This window comes from Leptonychotes weddellii, chromosome 9 (assembly GCF_054177405.1).
Source record: "Leptonychotes weddellii isolate Sample4059 chromosome 9, ASM5417740v2, whole genome shotgun sequence".
NCBI classification, from domain to species: Eukaryota; Metazoa; Chordata; class Mammalia; order Carnivora; family Phocidae; genus Leptonychotes; species Leptonychotes weddellii.
The window spans coordinates 80,071,631-80,083,742 of NC_138377.1; the positions used below are offsets into that span (position 1 = coordinate 80,071,631).

The 12,112-nt window shown below is 38.2% G+C and overlaps 1 protein-coding gene across 1 annotated transcript in view; it reads right to left on the minus strand.

The window, feature by feature from the left end:
• CEP152 (centrosomal protein 152) overlaps window positions 1-12,112 on the minus strand; it is an 88,782-nt gene that overhangs the window by 74,173 nt on the left and 2,497 nt on the right. The window contains exon 2 of the mRNA XM_081831048.1: window positions 8,434-8,527. Within this exon, the coding sequence (XP_081687174.1) occupies window positions 8,434-8,520 (87 nt within the window). The 5' untranslated portion in view covers window positions 8,521-8,527. The remainder of the gene's footprint in view (window positions 1-8,433; window positions 8,528-12,112) is intronic.

Genomic DNA, 12,112 nt, shown 5'->3' on the forward strand with positions numbered 1-12,112 from the left:
GGAGGCCTGCTTCTCCCTCTCCCACTCCCCCTGCTTATGTTCCCTCTCTCTCTCTGTGTCTCTCTCTGTCAAATAAGTAAATAAAATCTTTGAAGAAAAAAAAAAAAAGACTCAGTTTTCTACAAAGCTACAGAGCACTCTCAAAAGCGTAACTCCAAACCTGACATAAAAGCATTTGATTTCACTCCCCAATTTTTTTCTAGATAAATCACATCTTTAAGCATTCTACCTATAAAAACTAGGTAAATTCATTTATTGTTTCAAGATAAACAGTGATTAAGAGATGAATGGTCTAATTTGTTCAATTTCAACATCTGTAAATGTCTTTCTTCAATTCCCAATATATTGTCTTAAAATTTATAGCAATCAGAATATTCAAATATTATATTATTAAACAGAAGAGGGCTGCTTATGACTTCTCTTTAAAAGTAAGCACCAGTTAAATTAACAAGTTGACTGAGTCCTCCACAGTGCATAAATGAACCCCATAAAATTATGCAATGAGGGAATTTTATTTTCTTAAATTTTTTTAAAGACTGTATTTACTTATTTGTCAGAGAGTGAGCGAGCACAAGCAGGGGGAGCGGCAGGCAGAGGGAGAAGCAGGCTCCCTGCTGAGCAGAAGCCCTAATGCAGGACTTGATCCCAGGATCCTGGGATCATAATCTGAGCCAAAGGCAGACGCTTAACCAACTGAGCCACCCAGGCGTCCCACAATAAGTGAAAGATATTAAATACTCTGTAAGACATGGGAAAAAAATGAGATGCTCCTTGATCTACGGCTTAGTCTATGGCAAGTTGTTTTTACCCATTTTAGAAAAAATGAAATGTAGCTATAAAACATATCTGAGTATTACATTTACAATCAAAAACCTCCTGACAGAAAATACATATGTGAAAAGTTAAATGAAAATATTATGGGGGCACATGGGTGGCTCAGTCAGTTAAAGGCCCCACTCTTGATCTGAGCTCAGGTCTTGATCTCAGGGTCATGAGTTCAAGCCCTGTGTTGGGCTCCACACTGGGCATGGAGCCCACTTTAAAAAAAAAAAAAAAATTATTATAAGAAAGGTCTGAAAGGAATGCTCCAATTGTTAACTGGGTTTTGAAGAAGTCAAATTTGGGAATGGAAATGGGGTATGTGAAGAGGGGAGGGGGATACTTCCTTGATCCCACATATATTTCTAATATTCACTGTATTATTTTTTTTTAAAAGTTTTCTCAATCCATTGTTCTTTAAAAATGAAACAAGAAAAAATATTCTATTCCAATGAAAAGCATCTCAAAATTTATTTGATATTAATATTAATAACCAAGACCTTGATTTATTGGTCACCTGCTCATGCTGAGTAATTGAAAAACCATTCTGAGAATTAGCCATATCAGAGTTGACCCAAAGATATAAAGAATAAGAAACACAAAAGAACCACTAAAAGTTAAACACATCAACATATTAGTATACTATACGTATGCCTCAAGTGAAAGGTAGCAAAGTGATTTGAGAAAGACACAAAATTCACTAAGTAAAAAACATATATGAGGTCTTTTAAAAGTAGTCCAACCTGCTTTGTCTATAATTATGCATCACTCCTTTAAGGAAAAAGACTACTCCCACATACTACACAGAGAAAAATAACAAAATAAATCTCTCATACTTACATCAAGTAAGGACTCCCGTACAGAAAGAATATTTTCTTCTAAACCTTCAGTGAGATTCAAGTACATAACCTTATAATTAAGGGGAACCTTGACAGGGACATCTGAAAGGTACACTTTTTCCTCTCACCTAGAAAAAGCTATACGATAACTAAGCAGTTCTTGCAGCTTTCTCTGTGACACCACAAAATTAACAAAATTGGCATCCACAGAGGAAAATTAATTTGAGCATAAGCAATAAGTTCATCAAAATGCTTCCAGATCCACAGGTGAACTTATCAACTGGCAAAATCATCCCTATAGTATTTAGTTTCTTATAAAATATTTTACATATATGCTAACAATTTGAAAGCATTTCATTCACCTTCAAAAAATTTCTCCATGAAGTGCTTTGGCATAGCTGGGCCATATTCCTTGGCTCCCATAACTCTCAGGACAGAGGGAAGCTAAATGAAGTGAGTCCTCCTAATAAGGCCATTCAGGAACAAAATCCCACCCCCAAGGCTTCCAGTCCCAGGATCAAAGTGTGCCCTTTTCATATACACTGTCAAATAGTTTTTGCTTTCGGTCATTGAACCTTGTGCCATAAAACACAGAATTATCAGATCAACTTAGCATGTTACCAAGTAGAGATTTTTATAAACTATAAATTTTCCCCATTAAAGATCCACCTAGCTACCAAACAGATTCAAGGGCAAAGAGAACAATTTTTATAAATGATGACATTTAATTCCACTCATTACTTTCCCAAATTCATCAGACTGCTTTTTGGTCGCAAATGCAATCTTTTCAGTGGGATGTTATTGTGTGTCAACTGAGTTTAATAATTAAACAGACACCCCCCTTAGAAAAAAGATCATTTGCCATTGCTAAGGCTTCTACTGAAATGCAATCTAAACCATTCCATAAACTCCTCTACCTTTACTCAAAGAACTTCAGCAGCAAAACACTTTGCAATAACCCACGCAGAACATCCAAAATGCCTATGTTTAGGGGGAATGTAAAACAGAGAACAGTGGGTAAACCTTTTGCTAGGGTTTTTTTTTTTTAATTTTTTTTATTAACATATATTATTTGTTTCAGGGGTACAGATCTGTGATTCATCAGTCTTACACAATTCACAGCTCTCACCATAGCACATACCCTCCCCAATGTCCATCACCCAGCCACCCCATCCCTCCCACCCCCCACCACTCCAGCAACCCTCAGTTTGTTTTCTGAGATTAAGAGTCTCTTATGGTTTGTCTCCCTCTCTGGTTTCGTCTTGTTTCATTTTTCCCTCCCTTCCCCTATGATCCTCCGCCTTCTTTCTCAAAATCCTCATATCAGTGAGATATGATACTTGTCTTTCTCTGATTGACTTATTTCACTTAGCATAATACCCTCTAGTTCCATCCACGTCGTTGCAAATGGCAAGATTTCATTTTTTGATGGCTGCATAATATTCCTGTGTGTGTGTGTGTGTGTGTGTGTGTGTGTGTGTGTACACACACACCACATCTTTATCCATTCATCTGTTGATGGACATCTTGGCTCTTTCCATAGTTTGGCTATTGTGGACATTGCTGCTATAAACATTGGGGTGCATATGCCCCTTTGGATCACTACATTTGTATCTTTGGGGTAAATACCCAGCAATGCAATTGCTGGGTCGTATAGGGTAGCTCTATTTTCAACTTTCTGAGGAACCTCCATACTGTTTTCCAGAGCGGCTGCACCAGCTTGCATTCCCACCAACAGTGTAGGAGGGTTCCTTGTTAGGGTTTTCAACTTAAATTAACTAAACAGACTGTCTTCGAAGACTATAATCTTCAATACTCATGAAAGCAAGAGTTCTCAGATTACAAACCATACATCTCCCCGGAGAAAAGCAGCAAATGGAGTAGCCAACATTCATATGGCTCTTAAACAGGTTACCTCATAAGTATACTGAAAAGATTCTGATACTTTAAAATGTAAATTATTAAATAGTGCTTTCATGGGTATACACTAAACAGAATCTTCATTCTAACCTAAGAGCCAAGTTAAAAACCTCCTCGAAAAGGCTCAGTATGGGAACGATAAAGGGCCAAATAACTTGGCAGGCAGAGTTTTAGTTCATGAATTATATTACATGAAGATTTTTTTTTTAAGTCCATTCCATTAGTTAAACTAAATTTTAGGTTAGTGGGGAAAACTGTGTCTAGATTGCCACATACCTGAAAAAGAAATACGGCAGCATCTGTTAGACAACTATCGGCTGCCCCACAAATGACACAGAACTTTAGGCCTGGAAGGAACACTGGAGCTCCTCCAAGGCAAATTTCTCCTTCTAAAAAGGAGCAAACCAAGGCCCAGAGAAGGTGAGTGGCATGCCCAGGAAAGAGAGTTACAGCTCCAGAGCCAGCAGCAGAACCTGAATCTCTCCATTCTCACTCCAGTTTTCTTCTACATGACATTTCGTTAGTCACTGGAAGACACTTATTTCTACCTCTTTGTGTACAACCAAGCTACAGTCAGCCAGAGTTATGTTTTTGTTCCCATCGTGACAGCCCCTGAAAAACACCTGTATGTTATGAGAAATATTCAAAGGTACAATCCAGATAAAGTATAAGAAATTGCTAAAGAAAAACATCAAGCATATGAATACTTAAACCATTTGTTTCTTTTTCTCCGGTGATGACAAGAAAGTGCCACTAAATAAGTCAAATAATATAAAATGTAAACAAATACTAGCTTCATAACTCCCTCTAGTGGGGACAAAATGTCAAAATCTTTCTATAATTACATCAAACAAGGCAATTAAAAAGTAGAAGAAAGGCTGTGCAATGGAAACCCTACCTCTTTAAAATACAGGATTTCAAGCTCAAATGAGCTTTACTATTCTATTAGAGAAGCACCGATATAAAATCCAAACGGACTCAAATCAGCATGGCCAGGTGTGAGCTTCTCTCTGCCATCTGCTACTTAAACCACCTACCTTTCTCCTCAAGATCATTTTCCAGGCTTCAAATCGATCATTACTAAGTGAACCCTCATCAGCAAGTGTTATCTTGACAGCACAGGTTACTAGTACTTCTGCTCCAAAATGCATACGTACATACATAGAAGCAAGCCATAATCACAGAACTGTTTCTGAGGACACTGCAGAAAAGTACATGTATACTCCAGCAAACTGGAAGATCCCAAATGACAGTCTACCTTAAGCTGTGTGTTCACCAATAACTTTGGAGCTTGTAACCACTCCTATCACAACAGTAACAACAACTATATGTCTGTAATATCACATAATGAAATCACAAAGCACACTGACTTAAGTGAAAGGTATTTTGAAAAATCACATTGTTACGTTATGAATGAGTTAATAAAAGAACTTGGAAATTCCTCTTCTCTGGGCCAGCTTTCCAAGTAAAAGTTTGCCTAGAATACTTTGGATGAGGTCTACTTAGCAGCAAAGACAACTACAGCCATAATTCTCAAATGGCACAGCAAGAAAGTAGTATGCCCCAGTAAGTGGTGAGAAAGAGGAGTGAGATGAGTACTAACTGAAGTGACAGCGTATTTCCATGGTATCATCACCCTCACTCATCTGCACCCTAATCTGCCCTGTTTACTGTGTAGAAGATGGAGTTTTGGGTGAAGCACGGAGTGAGGCTGTGGGTTATACTTCTCTGCTATGCGTTGGCCCACAGTGCCCAAACTTTTACCATTATACCACTGAGAACTGAGGGAATTTAGAAATGATTATAGTGCCTGACTTTTCTGCAAAACTCTTGGAGATTTTTTCAAAATATGGGTCTAATCATGTGGTTTCAGATTCCACTGGTCTAAATGTCCTCTGAATATTGAATCGCTTTACTAAATGAAGTGACTATTTCCTTTTCTGAAGATTAAATGCACTTTCTCCCCTCAATCTTCAATGCAAACAATGGAGGAAACAGAAATGGAAAAGGCAAGATCATAATTATAGAGCTGCTATTGGGATGGCATAGAAGTTGGAACTTGACTGTGGCTTATTCACTGACTTAGGGGCAAATGTGGACAAAATCCCAACTGACCCCAAAGCACCAAAATTAAACTCAGCAACTGGACTTCATACCAGAAGGTCAAAATCAGGATTACTCTACCACTTACAGAGAGAGGATCTCACAAATCCTTAGCAGTGTAGACTATGAGTCAGATATGGCCTGCTTGGCCCTATAATACATCCTCAGGAATACAGACATTCCTCCTACATAAGTGAATTGAATACCAAGTGATTCACTAAGTAGAGAAAGCAATATGCATTAGCCCACTACTAACACTTACAATGCAGCTGTCAATCCCAAAACTACCAACCAGGGAGCAGGAAAAGACCACTCTTTTCTTTAACCACCCAAAGCTGTGAAATGTTCTGCTATGGTAGGGTCAGACAGCCTGAGGAGGTTGAAATGGCCTATGGATATGCAAACTTAGGTTTGATTAGCTGATTTATCATTTTAACTTGCAGTGACAAAATATACATAAGCTGAATTTTATGAATAATCCTGAATTTTGTTGGTGAAAATCTGAAACCCTCTAGTCTCTGATCTCTTCTTCCCTTGAAGAAATTAAAAAAGAATAAAAAGGCAAAAACACTTTTTATTAACACAAAACATAATCATCATGTCAGAGTCAAGTTGGCTATACATTCTTTTCTCCCACTCTGCTAGAAACACTCATTCTTAGGTATTTCACTTCTTAAGAGCTCCTTTTCCTCTGGAAATTCCTTATCCCAGCTTATAACCAATCAAGAAGTGATCCCTAGGGCTATTTTCTATATACCTAGAATTAACTGCCTCTTTAACTAATGTCCCCCTTAAAACTTTCACCACACAATATACCTCTAATTAGTTCCCTCTAATACCTTAACCATCTCTAATATCTTTTCCAATGAAAAATCACCTGTCAGATTATTTTTTCGCCTTTAAAGTCTACTATAATAATTACTTAAACTGAACCCCTCAGGAATCCCAGTAGCTAAATTCCAGCAAACTATCCAAAGCCATCAGGGTCATGAAGACCTCATGCTGTGAGTTCACAAAGTAACAGAAAATCCTCACGCCAACAATTGCTGTGAAGGACCCCCGTTCAAAATCCGGAAACCCTGGTCAGGGTCACAGACGCCAATGCCCTCAGCGACCTGGCAGAGAACTGACAAGAGCGAAGTGGCAAGTCCACGTGAATAAGCCCACGTCGGTGTGAGAGGACCGTGGCCAGCTGGGAAGGGACAGCCACTGCTCAGATCCAGCCTGCCTGCTGCCATGTGCACATGTGGCCAGGGCTTAGGATGTTTCAAGACAAGCCAGATGAAATTTTCCAATCTTTAAATACAGATTGAACTTTTAAAAACACTGCACAACCAAACAAGACAAAATGTCTATGGGCAAAAATCCACCGAGCTGCCAGTTTTCTAGCTCTACCCGAAACTCTACTTCCAGCTACATGGGCAACTGACCCTATTCCTTGCTTCTTGTTGATAATAAGAGTCCACAGTAATGATTTAAAAGGATTGTTTTATACATTAGAAAATGGATTGCATCAAGCATAGTCTCAGTACAAAAGAAGCCTATCATCATAGGCAATCAAGAAATCTGACTCAAACTAAAAACAACTCTAAGAAATTGACTTTCACCAAGTGCTACTACTACTATTGCCTCCATTTACTGAACATGACTCTGTGCCAGGAATCCTGTTAAACTCATCTATGTATCTAAAATATAATCTTCTCAGGGCGCCTGAGTGGCTCAGTCGTTAAGCGTCTGCCTTCGGCTCAGGTCATGATCCCGGGGTCCTGGGATCGAGTCCCGCGTCGGGCTCCCTGCTCAGTGGGGAGTCTGCTTCTCCCTCTCCCACTCCCCTTGCTTGTGTTCCCTCTCTCACTGTCTGTCTCTGTCAAATAAGTAAAATCTTTAAAAAATAAATAAATAAATAAAATATAATCTTCTCCTCTTATTCCTTTTCCCCTTGTCCATTCACCACACAGCAGATGGCAAGATCTTTAAAAACATGATCAGATACCACTTCCCTGCTTAAAATCCTCCGCTGACTTCCCATTGCTCCTGGAATAAAATACAAACATCTTACCATGACACAAAATGATTTGGCCCTAGCCCACCTCCTCATGCTGTCTCCACACTCACCCCTTGGTTACACAATCCCCATACCACAGCCTTCTGGCTGGTCTGCAGATATACAGGCTCTTCCCAACTTGTCTGTTTTATACTCGTTGCATGTCTTGTCTTCCTCAGGCTTCTGCCTGGCTGTTACTTCTCATGAGTCAAGTCTCAGTTCAGGCATTTCCTCCTCCAAAAGGCCTTCCCTTACCAGTGCCCTCCCAGCTGCTTTAATTTCACCTATTTTGTTTCCTTAGCACTTACCAGTGCTAATTTTTAACACCCACTTGAATTATTTTGTTCATCTGTTTACTTGCTTACTGCCTGCCTCCACAAGGATGTAAGCTACCTAAAGCAAAGAACGTTGCTGGACTTGTTCAAGGCAAAGTTCCAGGCAACTAGAAACTAGGTCTCTGCCTCCAAAGCCAACCACTACCTCCTAAAGGAAAAGATCTTAAAGAATCGAACCATTTACTGTGTTTTAGTCTTGTTTCAAAAAAGGAAGCATTCCACTCAACCACCTTTTAAAAGTTCAAATACTGATCAGGTTTTAGGAGGTGACAAAAAATTACAAATTCCTTCAAAATGACTCAAGATGATATCTTTTTGATCAGGAAATAAAACTTTAAGATTGGGTTCAGAGTCTTTTCTCTGAGAAATTTACCTCTTTCTCCCTTTCATAGTCTTCTTTGTCATACTCTTCATCTTCATTTTGTGTCTGCAATGCCACACTGCCAAAATCTAAGGACATGATGTTCCTGCGGAAAGAGAAAGACGCTTGCTTTCTAAGTATCCCATAAAATCTCCCCAGACCAAACTACACAAGAGATGCCACACACACGCACACACACACAGAGACAACAGCAGTCAGGAAAAAGATATATGTAACTCATGCACAACAAATGGTTGGTATTCCAAACATAAAGACTATGCTTACAAATTAACTGTGATTCACAGAAAATAGCTGTATGACAGTAACTCATAGAAAAGGAAAATGCAGGGCACCTGGGTGGCTCAGCCGGTTAAGTGTCTCCCTTGGGTCCTCTGGGCTTCCTGCTCAGCAAGGAGCCTGCTTCTTCTCCCTCTCCCTCCCCAACCCCCCCGTGCTCTCTTGCTAGCTCTCTCTCTCTCAAATAAATAAATAAAAGAAATATGCAAAAAGCTAATAAATCTGTGACTAGACATTTCTCATGGTCTGGAACGTATAACAAAACAGCAAGATTTTTTGTTCACCCACAAAAAAAATGATAAACTAGAAATATGCCAAAACAAAAATTTTAAGAATATGCTCAGAGTTACTAATTTGGTTTATTAGATATGGCAAAGGTAGTATCCTCCACAATTTGCTTCATCCTTTGAGTATCACAAATCCGAATGTCATGTTTTACAAAGAGAGCCACTAAATGCCGAGTTAATGATCGCCACCCAAAAACCTTTACGATCTGGTAAGCTCTGTGTAGCACACAACAAAAATATCAGTGTTAAGTATTCCGCTCCTTAGCTTGATAAAATCAGCCTCTCGCAAAAAGTACTCAGGAAAAACAGAAGTGAAGAGTGTGAAGCTGTACCATGTAGTTCCAATTCCAGAAGCATCAACAGCAGCTCTCCGCAGAATGGTTACTGCTGTAGCAGAGGCGGCAGCAGCAACAGGAGGTGGGTTTTCAGGTACTTACAGTCAAAAGCCTGCTGATGACTTGAATTATACTTAGGAATCGATGCTACACCGGAGACTACCCAGAATTTCAAAGTTCCAAATAATCCCGACAAAAAAGTAGGCAGGCGTCATCAATTACCCAGCCTAATACTGCCTTCCATTCACTCTTCTCTTCTGCATGCCGGGGAAACGCACTTTGATGTGAGCCTGAGCCACAACTCATTCACTGCATTTTTCAGGCTCTAAAATGTCATTAAACTGGAAGTGAATTAAGAAGCATAGGCCCAGGGCGCCTGGGTGGCTCAGATGGTTAAGCGTCTGCCTTCAGCTCAGGTCATGATCCCAGGGTCCTGGGATCAAGTCCCGCATCTGGCTCTCTGCTCCTTGGGAGCCTGCTTCTCCCTCTGCCTCTCTCCCTCTCTCTGTCTCTCATGAATAAATAAAATCTTTAAAACAAACAAACAAACAAACAAAAAAGAAGCATAGGCCCAGGCATCCAAATACATCTTACCATAAAGAACTTAGCTCCCTCGTGTTAACAGTTGAGAACTAGGATGACAAACTTTTATGCAAGCCAATAGCTCTACAAGCAAAAGATATTCCACTTCATCAGACCTAATGCGCCTTTGGTCGTATGACACCATTCCATTTGTACCACTAAGAAAAAGATGTGGCCAATTAAATTATGACACATCACTAATTTTAAACTGCAGCCTGACTTTGTAGATATTAAAATTTGAAAATGAGCACTTCAGAATAGATGAAATACGGTGTTACAGACTAGCACAAATATGAATTTTAATGCTGAAAATCCCCAAACATCAAGTTTTTGTTTGTTTTTCAAGGACTGAATTATGCTTCTTGTCCAAACTGTAATCTGCAGTCCACTTCTTTATCCTTCCCTCTCTGGTTCCTACACCCAGCCCATCCCTTTCAACTCATCGACTCAAACCCCTTCCATCAACATAAACTCTTCCAGCTTCTGTTTCTTAGACCAGACTAGCTCCTTTCTATTCTTGTGCCAGAGCTAAAAGGAGGAAGGGAAATGTGCACTTTTTCACTAAGAGGGAAAATACATAAGTTTAGGGAATCTAAACCTCATCTCCATCCAACAGCTACAAAAACCTTCTTGTACACCTGCATACGTTAGAGACCTGACTGTAAAAAGCCTATTATATAGCTGAAATGGTAAGGGGAAAAACACTCACACAAGCTCATGTCTCTAGGGTTTTTTCATTACTGCAAGTGAACATCAAGTCTACAGAATTCAACAGATAATGAAAATACTAGCCCATTTAAATCCTGGCTCCTTAAAAGAAATTAGATTAAGTTGGACCTTAAGGACATCCCTGAATTCTCTGGGCAGAAATCATCTTTCCTGCTTCTGGTATTTACAGTATTCTCCACCTCTTCCTGTATTTCATAGTTAAAGCCAGAATATGATTTGGGTTAATTTCTCCTATATTAGGTAAAAGAAAGGAGAGGTTTTTTTTTTTCAATCCTTCATTAACATGCCATCAATTCCTGTTGAATATCGAAAAAGAACAAGATTTACAACAGCCTATTGCTAAATACAGCTATTTTAAATAAAGAGCTACTTTTTTCTCAGAGAATAGTGAATTCTGCAAGGTATTTTCATTTTTAAATGAAGAGAATGTAAAAGACCAAAGCGTAAGTCTTTTGAATGGCTTTTTAATCCAAACTATGTCATTAAAGAAATTTGCAAATATCTGAAAAGTCCAAAATCTCTTTAGACTGGGGAAGAAAAGATACAAATAAGTTTTCCTTCTCAAAAGTGCAAACTACTGGAGACCTTAAGAAACTATTTTGGCAGAAAGAGAAATTTGGATAAACATACTGTGGATAAATAATTAGTATTTTAACTAAAATTTAAAATAAAAGCCAATGCTTTTCCTCAACTCATTGATCACTACTAATTACCACTGTTATCAGAGACTTTACTATAATATTCAGAATAAAAGAGACTGCTTTAGAAGAAAAAATAAAATAGAAAGACAGTAAACCCAGTAGCCATAAAGGAAAAACTTGACAGAAACTTAACCTCAAAAAATAAAATCTTTATATGGCTAACGACATCATTAACAAGTCAAATATTACATATGAAAAAATACACTAACAAGGTCAAAAGATAAAATAATGTAACATAAGAAAAATATTTGCAAAACACATGACAAAGTCCCAATATACAACTTTCAAAATGAAATAAGAAAAAGACAACCCAATTTTAAATGGGCAACTGATATGACAATTCATTTAAAAAAAAGAAATGTTAAATGTTCAATTAACTTAAAAGATGTGTAAGTTCATGAAGAATTCAGTGTCATTTAAACATTGAAATGATTTTCAACTACTAAATTAAAAAAAAAAGTTAATAACACCTAGTGGTGGCTATTTTGTAGGAAAGAGATATCCTCATGAATTGCTGGTGAAACATATGAACTGCAAAAACCATCCTGAAAACTACCATATGAATATATTGAAAAATAACACTTGTCCTAGTAAAAGTACCTTTGAATAAATTTGGTGATACTATACTAACAAGAGAAATAATGACATATTTCTCTATTTACTGACTGATCACTAAACAATCAAGATGCAGAATAAGTGTAGTGTATGCTTTTTTAAAAAGTTAATACTTTCTTCCCAGCTAACTTTTTCTGAACCTATT